This window comes from Garra rufa, chromosome 16 (genome assembly GCF_049309525.1).
Source record: "Garra rufa chromosome 16, GarRuf1.0, whole genome shotgun sequence".
Lineage (NCBI taxonomy): Eukaryota > Metazoa > Chordata > Actinopteri > Cypriniformes > Cyprinidae > Garra > Garra rufa.
Window position 1 is genome coordinate 39,753,226 of NC_133376.1, and position 9,948 is coordinate 39,763,173.

The 9,948-nt window shown below is 36.0% G+C and overlaps 1 protein-coding gene across 1 annotated transcript; it reads right to left on the reverse strand.

The window, feature by feature from the left end:
* Window positions 1–467: 467 nt before the first annotated feature.
* drd1a (dopamine receptor D1a) lies at window positions 468–5,966 on the reverse strand. Its single transcript, XM_073821115.1, has 2 exons — window positions 5,668–5,966; window positions 468–5,569 (listed from the first exon to the last, which is right to left on the reverse strand). Exon 2 carries the CDS (start codon window positions 5,252–5,254, stop codon window positions 4,166–4,168), a length of 1,089 nt encoding a protein of 362 aa, XP_073677216.1. The 5' UTR covers window positions 5,255–5,569; window positions 5,668–5,966; the 3' UTR covers window positions 468–4,165.
* Window positions 5,967–9,948: the final 3,982 nt, after the last annotated feature.

The window sequence follows — 9,948 nt, forward strand, 5'->3', positions numbered from 1 at the left end:
ATTTTCTGCATTTGAAAGTTTCCATGGATGTTCAAGGTTCTTAATAGAACCATCAATGCCAATAAAGAACCTTTATCTCAGCGGGGTCATGAATGTTGAATGGCCGATGACGGCCTGGAGCTCACTTCTCTGAAATTCTCACCTAAAAAACTACATTATAAAACTACTGTCTGTAAAGCTGCTTCAAAATGATGCATATTGTGAAAAGTCCTATACAAATACATTAGACTTTAGTGTGCTTCATGTGGTAACATCTAAATTGCATTTACACAATTACACAATTATTAATAAATTAATATGACCCTGGAACACAAAACCATAAGTAGTCATATGGGTATATTTATAGCAGTAGCCAAAAAAACATTTTACAGGTCAAAATTATAGATTTTTTTTAATGCCAAAAATCATTAGGATATTAAGTAAAGATCAGGTTTCATGAAGATATTTTGTAAATTTCCTACCATAAATATGCATTGCTAAGAACTTCATCTGGACAACTTTAAAAGTGATTTTCTCAATATTTAGATTTTTTTGCACCCTCAGATTCCAGATTTTTAAATCGTTGCATCTTGGCAAAATATTGTCCTATCCTAACAATGAAGAAATTCAGCTCTCAATTTGAAAAAAATTAACCCCTTACAACTGGTTTTGTGGTCCAGGGTCACATATTAATTTATTAATAATTGTGTAAATGCAATTTAGATGTTACCACATTTTTAGACTGAAGTCTAATAATAAAATTATAAAAATAAATAATAAAATCCCTTAACCTAGGTTACACCTTAAGGGTTCGATTAATGAGTAAACGTTGCTTAAATAGTTTTACACCAGTGTGTGGCTTTATTTCTACAAAGCTAAGACATTGCATATATGTACACACCTTTTGTATCCATCCATTAAGTATGCTATACAATACTAATGCTCCTCATTACACTAATTACACAGTGGCCCCACTGTTTCCTGTCGGCTGACATAGACCAAACACAACATAGCGTACGGCAACAAATGACAGTGATGACTCATGCACTGCTGTTTCTGGATCTTAAGCACAGCGTCTACTGTTTAATAACTCATCCAATATGCTTCCTATTGTGTCTGATATGAGAGTGTTGTATTTGAGGCTGAGTGGGAATGTCAGCTTTGAGGGCCCCGCTGTGAGAGCTTGACTCTTACACATTCACAAAGGCTGGCAAACAAAAACAATTTGACTTCCCAACTCTTCTGAGCCGAGCATGAGCTTATTATCTCTATTTATGCCAGCTTTGCGCAGTGTCAAGACAGCTTGACGGTAACAAATTAAAGTTTAAGAGGTTGAGAGCCACGCTTCCTGCTGTCTGTTGTTGTTTCCTATTCAAGTTTCATCAAGTGAAGAATAAGAGCTAGAGTGCTGAGGAATTATTAATCCAGAGATGTGTTTTCTAGAGCATTTTTTGAATAGGGTAACAAACGAAGTGTTCACAAAGAAAGAACAAACACATTTTAATTTACCAAAAGCCAATGAAGAGGACTTGAACACCATGAATCTTAATGTTTGCTGTACATATGCACTTTCTCATCAGTTGTCATGTGACCCTGGACCACAAAACCCAGGCATAAGAGTTCATTTTTCTGACTCATTGATGTATGGTTTGTTAGGATAGTATATTGGATGAAATACAGTGCCTTGCGAAATTATTCATACCCCTTCTTTTTTTTTTTCACATTTTGTTATGTTGCTGCCTTATGTTAAACTACTTTAAATTACTTTTATTATGGTGTATGGAGTGTAAATTGATGTGGGGGGAAATTTAATTTTAATTTAAAGCAGTTTAACATAATGCTAACGAAACGTGAAAAAATTAAGGGGTATGAATACTTTTGCAAGGCACTGTACAACTATTTGACGATGCAAAAAAATCTAAATATTTAGAAAATCAACTTTGAAGTTGGCCAAATGAAGTTCTTAGACAGGCATATTAATCAAAAATTAAGTTTTGATATATTTATGGAAGAAAATGTACTAAATATCTATATGAAACATGAACTTAATATTAAGAAAAATTAATAATTTTGGCTATTGCTACAAATATAACCATGCTATTTATAACTGGTTTTGTGCTCCAGGATCACAAATAAGTTAAATATCTACTTCACTGAATCAGTATCTTTCTCTAAACACCACAATACAAGTAACAGCACCAAATGAAGTCTTGTGAAAGCACAAAAATACCATAAAATCGACCACATAATCAGACTCATCACAATTAATTACATTCAGCTCGCCGCAGACGTTCTCAACGTTATCACATGACACATTGCATCACATCCAGTGTTATTTTGTACTGGGACATACGCTTTCAGAACACAATTACAATCTCAACAATAACGTATCTATTACTTGATGACCGTAAATGAGCGCTCTGCCACATCTGCATTTTTATTTCGTGGCCATCTGTTCTGCTAGTCGTGGTGTTTAGCTTTCACGGTTTAATAATGAATCAGAGGCTTTGATGAGAACAAGTACCACAGAACAATATACATGTTCATTATGGCAATAATGGGACGGCCATCTCATGATTGACCATCTGCCCTCTTGTTTTGGAAAAAAAATGTGAAGTCTCATGAATAAGGCAGGACGTAAAGGAAATGTAATGAGAGTGGAGAGGATGAGATAGATATTTATCAAGCAGTGATGTATTCGATTCAGATTGCACTGAATTTTATTGGAAATGACTGTGACCCTGGAACACAAAACCAGTCTTAAGGTAATATTTGTAGTAACAGTCGAAAAATACATCTTATGGGTCAAGATTGTCCAGAAATCATTAGGATATTAAGTAAAGATGATGTTACATGAACATATTTTGTAAAGTTTCTACTGTAAATATATCAATACTTGATTTTTGATTAGTGATATGCATTACTAAGAAATTCATTTGGACAACGGCAAATTTAAAGGCAATTTTCTCAGTATTAAGATTTTTTTTGCACATTCAAATTTGAAGCAACAGCCAAAAATACACGGTATGGGTAGAAATGATTGATTTATGCTAAAAATCATTAGGATATTGAATAAAAATCGTGTTCCATGAAGATATTTTGTAAATTTACTTCTGTAAATATATTAAAACTTAATTTTGGATTAGTAATATGCATTGCTAAGAACTTCATTTGGACAACTTTAAAGGTGATTTTCTCAATATTTAGAATTTTTTGCACATTTAGATTTGTAGCAACAGCTACAAATACATTGTATGAGACAAAATGATCAATTTATGCCAAAAACCATTAGGATATTAAATAAAGATCATGTTCCAAGAAGACATTTAGTAAATTTCCTACTGTAAATATATCAACATGTAATTTTTGATTAGTAGTATGCATTTCTAAGAACTTCATTTGGACAACTTTAAAGGCAATTTTCTCAGTGTTTTGATTTTTTTGCACCCTCAGTTTTGTAGCAATAGCCAAAACACACATTGTATGGGTCAAATTATAGATTTATGCCAAAAATCATTAAAATATTAAGTTAAGATCATGTTCCATGAAAATATTTTGTAAAGTTCCTATTGTAAATATATCAAAACCTAATTTTTGATTAGTAATATGCATTGCTATAATGATTTTCTCAGTATTTAGATTTTTTCACTCTCAGATTCCAGATTTCCAAATAGATGTAACTCAGTCAAATATTGTCCTAACAAACCATAGGTCAATGCAAAGCTTGTATTCAGCTTTCAGACGATGTATAAATCTCAGTTTCAAAAAAATTGACCTTTATGACTGGTTTTGTGGTCCAGGGTCACATTTATGGAATGACAAACATGTTCTCCACTCATTTGCAGTAAATCCACAACATTTGTTCCAACGTATTGCAGTTTTGCCCAGCGCTTTAACAATATTACTGTACAGCTTCTTTAAAATTAAACATTCAAAGAAACATCCACACTTCCTTCCCTTGCTTCTGCAAGTTTCAATAATCGGTTCATTGTCTGAAAGAGACACTGGGAACACACAGACCACCCTCGTGTCTTTCTATAAGTATAGCTTTAAATAGAGATTAACCTCGCTCAAGGGACGTCGCAATCGCTTCCCCTGCTCTCCAGCACAGCAGGAGGGCTCTCTTCCCAGAGTCTTAATCCCAAATCCATTTCCTCCCCTGCCTTACTTGGAAAAGAATAGCTTTTCAGTTCTTATTCAGGCTAGGTGTCTCCATGCTATTGCTTCCCGGACAAAGTCTCTGGCATCCCAAAAGGATGGCGAAAGCTCGGCGAAAGTCGGCGTTGAAGGCATATATGATGGGGTTGAGAGACGAATTGGCCCATCCGAACCAGACAAAAACATCAAACGTTGTCGGACTGATGCAGGGGAGGCCAGCCGAGGTGCGCTTGCAAAACGGCACCATGCAGTTCAGGATGAAAAAGGGCAACCAGCAGCATACGAAAACCCCCATTATAACCGAAAGCGTTTTTAAGACTTTCGTTTCTCTTTTGAAGGACAGTTTGAAGGAGCTCTCCGAGTCCACGTTGGAGCTGCTGCCCATGCTGTCATGCCGGATCTTGGCGCTTTCAGCGGCCCGCTCCAAAGCTGAGATCCTTCGGATCTGCTTCTGAGCGATTCTGTAAATCTGAGTGTAGGTTACAATCATGATGGCGACGGGAATGTAGAAGCTGATAAGCGAGGATGAAATGGCGTACGTCCGGTTGAGGCTTGAGTCGCAGTTATCCGCCAGAAGAGTCCTCTGAGATGCATTGAAGCTCACCGGCTGAGCCTTGTGCCATTTGAGCTGCACCGGGATGAAGGAGATGAGCACGGACAAGGTCCAAGCCACGCTGATCATCACAAAGGCCACCCTAGGAGTCATCTTCCTCTCATAGCGGAACGGGCTTGAAATGGCCCAGTAGCGGTCCACGCTGATAACACAAAGATTCAGGATGGACGCCGTCGAGCACATGATATCAAAAGCAACCCAAATGTCACAAAACGCACCAAACGGCCAAAACCCGGCTACTTCTGTCACAGCCTTCCAGGGCATGACTAGAATGGCCACCAGCAGATCTGACACAGCCAGCGAGATGACAAAAAAGTTGGTGACTTTAGAGCGCAGGTGGCGAAACTTTGTGACAGCAATACAAACCAGCGTGTTCCCGAGTAAAGTGGAAAGGATTAGAACGGACAGAAAGCAACCGGTCAGAACCCGCGTGGACCGGTCGCTTTCCACAAAGCCGCTGTCAATGACCGTGGTCAGGTTCAAATCCATCATTTTCCTGTGCATCTAATATCTCACTGCATCACGCGAGCTAGATGTGAAGTGTTGGAACACTTCATCAGGTAACGTTGACTTTAGGACATTTTCTCTACAAAAGTTGATACTCCCAGTTCATGTTTCATTGCACATTGCATCCCAGTGCCAATAAATCCTTCAGGTTGAGTTATACTGCCATGCCAATCAGAGAAACAACATCATAGTGGCACATCAGGGATCCAAAGATGAATTGATTCCTCTGCACAGTGTTTTTACTCACCCTGATGGTGATCATGTAGGAGACACGTTTCAGATTCCAATGAGCAAAAACCTGTTCCAGCATTTCTGTGTTAACAAACGGACAAAACTAATGTTAAAGAGAATAAACACATAAGTCACCTACTGTAGTCTCTATAACAAGAAGCTAATATCAATAAACTCACCTGTTAGGTAAATTATCCGAGTAATGTTGCAGTGTTTGCTCTGTGAAGCGTCTTGTCCGTAAATAAAGCCATTCGTTTGAATAAACCGGGAAGAAAACTTGTTTCGCGCGCGTCCTCGATGAATGCCTGTCGAAATGAAGGTGTTATTCCTTCAGCGTAAGCTCTGCGCGTCGTCGAGTGACATGACAAACACATTTCACACGAGATGTGTCGTGTCCGAGCCCGAGGGGTTTGAGAAATTACTCTAACAGTAGGTCGTCCGGTTTTAGAATCCCTGTTGAAAAAAGAGAAACGCACTGTGAGCCACATTGGAGCTCCGTGCATGTGCACGCTCTCGTGTTGCTATTCTATTACGATTAACTTGAAGGATTCATGATGCGTTCAATTTAATTAAAGTTTTATTTTATGCTCAGGCTGTTAAATACATGAGTGCGTTTGATCATCGCTGTTATACCTTTTTTTTTCTCTCTTCAGACGGCTACTGTATTGCTAATTCATTCATTCATTCATTCACTTGAGTGCTGCAGATTTTCACTGCTAGCCGAAACACCTGGAATAAGGAAATGTGTCGTGATACTCACACATACTTGGATTGTCAAAGGTTACCACCTAAATCAAGTCAACGAGGCCACCTAATGGGGAGTCCTGTACTAACCTAATGATTTTCTTCATGCTTTTGCATCTGTTACTCTGTTACTAGTCCCTGCATTAAAATAAATGCATTTATTTCATACTAAGTATAGTTCAAGACCAGTCTATTAACATAATTACTGACATATCCCTCAGGACTTACTGATATAAAAATTGCAATTGAACTTTCTCTTGGAGTACTAATTGTGCACAATGCACTTTCTTAATGTTTAAGCCTAAAATTTGTTTTAATGTCACTATCGATGAGGATTGTACGATCTTTAAATAATATCTGTCTTTAAATGCAAGATATGCAATAGTTAAATGCAATAGTTCTACTTTAGCACAATCAAATGTACTCCAGTAGATCTTTAGTTGGACTTCAGCACATTTAAAGTGCATTAAGTGCAAAATTATTTGTTTTCCAATTCAGCAGAGTTTAAATATACCAGTTTAGTATACTAAAAGTACAATTGCAGGGTGTTTTTATTAAGTACATACACTCTTAAAAATTAAGGTGCTTCACGATGCCATAGAAGAACCCTTTTTGTCTAAATGGTTCCATAAAGAAACTTTAACATCTGAAGAACCTTTCAGGTCTTTGTGGCAAAGGAAGGTTCTTCAGATCATAAAAAAGTAAGAAAGAGATGGTTCTTTGACTGAATGGTTCTTTGTGGAACCAAAAATGGTTATTCTATGGCATCGCTGTGAAGAACCTTTTACCTTTATTTTTAAGAGTGTAATATGTAAATGTATTTGTAGTGTACTTAGCATAAAATAAATGTATTTTAAATACATTTTAGTATATTTATTTTCACTAGGGGAGTAACAAAATAATACAATTAATCTGTTTGCAAAATAACTTTTGCAAACCAGCACAGCATATTTCCACCAGTATATCTGATGCTTGTGAAACGTTGAACTAATGAGCTTATCAGATAAAATACTGATAAAAGGATCGCCAAATCACCCAATTAGTCATTTGTCACTGTAAAGAGCCTTTGTATGATTAAGCAGTGAGTCATAAAGAGAACCAGTGTGCATTTATTATGGATTATTTCACAGAGCAGCTGACACACTGTTATTGTTCATAAAGGATTTATGGTTGCATTGTATTATTATTATTGTTTAATTATGTCATGCAATTTGGACGCTAGTGTGAGATGCTGTTTATTGAGTATGAATGCAACCCTTGACCTCAAAACCAGTCATAAAACACATTTGTTAGAATAGGACAATGTTTGGGTGAGATACAACTATTTGAATATCTGAGGGTGCGAAAAAATCTAAACATTGAGAAAATTGCCTTTAAAGTTGTCCAAATGAAGTTCTTAGGAATGCATACTACTAATCAAAAATTAAGTTTTGATTTACGGAAGGAAATTTACAAAATATCTTCATTGAACATGATCTTTACTATCCTAATGATTTTTGGCATAAAAGAAAAATCAATCATTTTGATCCATACAATGTATTTTTGCCTATTGCTACAAATATACCCATGCTACTTTTTTAAAAGACACTTTTTCTATAATGGTGAATGTACATCTTCTGAAAAAAAACCCCAACATTTTCTAAAAGTTGAGTATAAACACACTGACAAGAGGAGGATATGGATAAAAAAAAGTTCTATGTAAAGTATGCTTTATCCTCTGTCTTTATTTTCACTAAAAAGTGGGTCTGCTCTTGAAAGTTGATCAAACAATTTAAGCAATTTAATGGAAGACACCTTGTTGGCGGGTTTGATGCAACAAAGCTTTAGATCATGAATAGATTGTAGACTGACCTCACAGCTGTCATGAAATCATCAAGATGAATGCTGCTTATTTGTTTTATTCAACCTGAAAACAGATTTCTTTTAAAGAAAAAGAAAACATAATGGGCTTTAAAATGGGCTTTTTTCAGCATCCTTTTTATGCAATAACTTGACTCATCTTGCAATGCTTTGAAAGACTCAAAACGAGCATCGGATGCCAGATAAAATAAAAAATTCTCTTTACCAATAAATATCCTTTTTATTAAAAGTTACTTTTTCCATTGCATTTTGGCAATGCATTTTTGATGCCACATTCTCATAACAGCCAATAAATGTTAAAAGCTTTTACATTTTTTGCAAGCATACATGCATTATTTTAAATATTGATTCTTGTGCATATTAAAAATTAGTTCAATTGTGACCCAGACCCACAAAACCAGTCATAACGGTCAATTTTTTGAAACTGAGGTTTATACATTATCTGATACCTAAATAAATAAATTTTCCATTGATGTATGTTATTTAGAATAAGACATTATTTGGCCGAGACACAATTATTTGAAAATCTGGAATCTGAGGGTGCAAAAAAATCTAAATATTGAGAAAACTGCCTTTAAAGTTGTCCAAATGAAGTTCTTAGCAATGCATATTACTAATACATTTTTAGCATTAAAAAGAAAATATTATTTCTTAGTATATTAGTTCTTTGTATACTTTCTGCTTCCTAAATACTGATTATTAGACTTGATAAGAAATAAAAATAAAAATAACACATTTTAGAGAAAAGTAGGTTTACAAATAGAAATACTGATTTGTAATTGTTAACCAATGTGATTGGTAAAGCCTCAGACCATACAAGGTGTGCTGACGCATATCATTTCCCTCAGCGGCTCTTTTCCTGATTAAGGTCAGTCTGGTTCAAGACCAGATCCAGATCAATACAGACATGTATACTAGTTTCTCAGGTTGAATTGATGAAGGTGGACACTTGAAAAATCATCAAAGACACAGCGATCTGTGAGTTTAGACTCGGCCACCAGCAGCCCATAAATCACAGCTTCAAAGCAGACGATCTGTCTGGAGTTGGGAGCTTTTACACAACCTCCAGCTGCTCTTGCTCATACAGTTTCAAAACCATCATCTGACTTGTATGGATTCTTTCAGCCATCACTGTCTGCCGCTGTCTGACTTAGTTTATCTCAAGCAACCAATCTGAAAGTATTGGTAGAGAATGTATTTTTTTGGGGCAGGAAACCAGCAAAACCCATCTCTTCCCCACTCCTCCTCACATGGCTGACTAGATAGCATCTTATCAACTGTTTTGGTACTTCTATATGGAACATTTTGTCTGTATCCAAAATGTCTTTTCTGTGATGACAACATAAAGTCACAACCACAGCAAAACAATAGAGGGAAGTGACCAGCTCAATTGTGAAATGCGTGGATTTTGCATAGAATGTGTTTCGGTGATGCAATAACACCCACTAAACATGAGCGTATAGTGTATTGTCTGACTGCAATCTTGTCTCTGACTAGTCCAGTTCTAACCAGATGGGGTTTATAAATAAAGTAATTGCAGTGCAGCTGATGGCTCCCTTTAGAGTCCAGATAAGGTGCCTGTATGTTTAAGTCTACATAATGTTAGAGTTCAGATTAAACTGTGAAGTCACTTTCCACAGATAAGGTACAAAATATGGTCTGAAATTAATTTTGTTTATTTTTTAGCCATTGTGGGGCCAGGAAACATTTTCAGCACAGCCTGCAGAAAATGTTAATCATCAACCTCAAAAGGACAAAGTATTTATGAAAACTACTTAGTAAAAGTAAACATTTTTTATTGAAAAATTAAGCATTTATTTTTTTCTTAGATTTTATTTTATATACAATTTTTATTT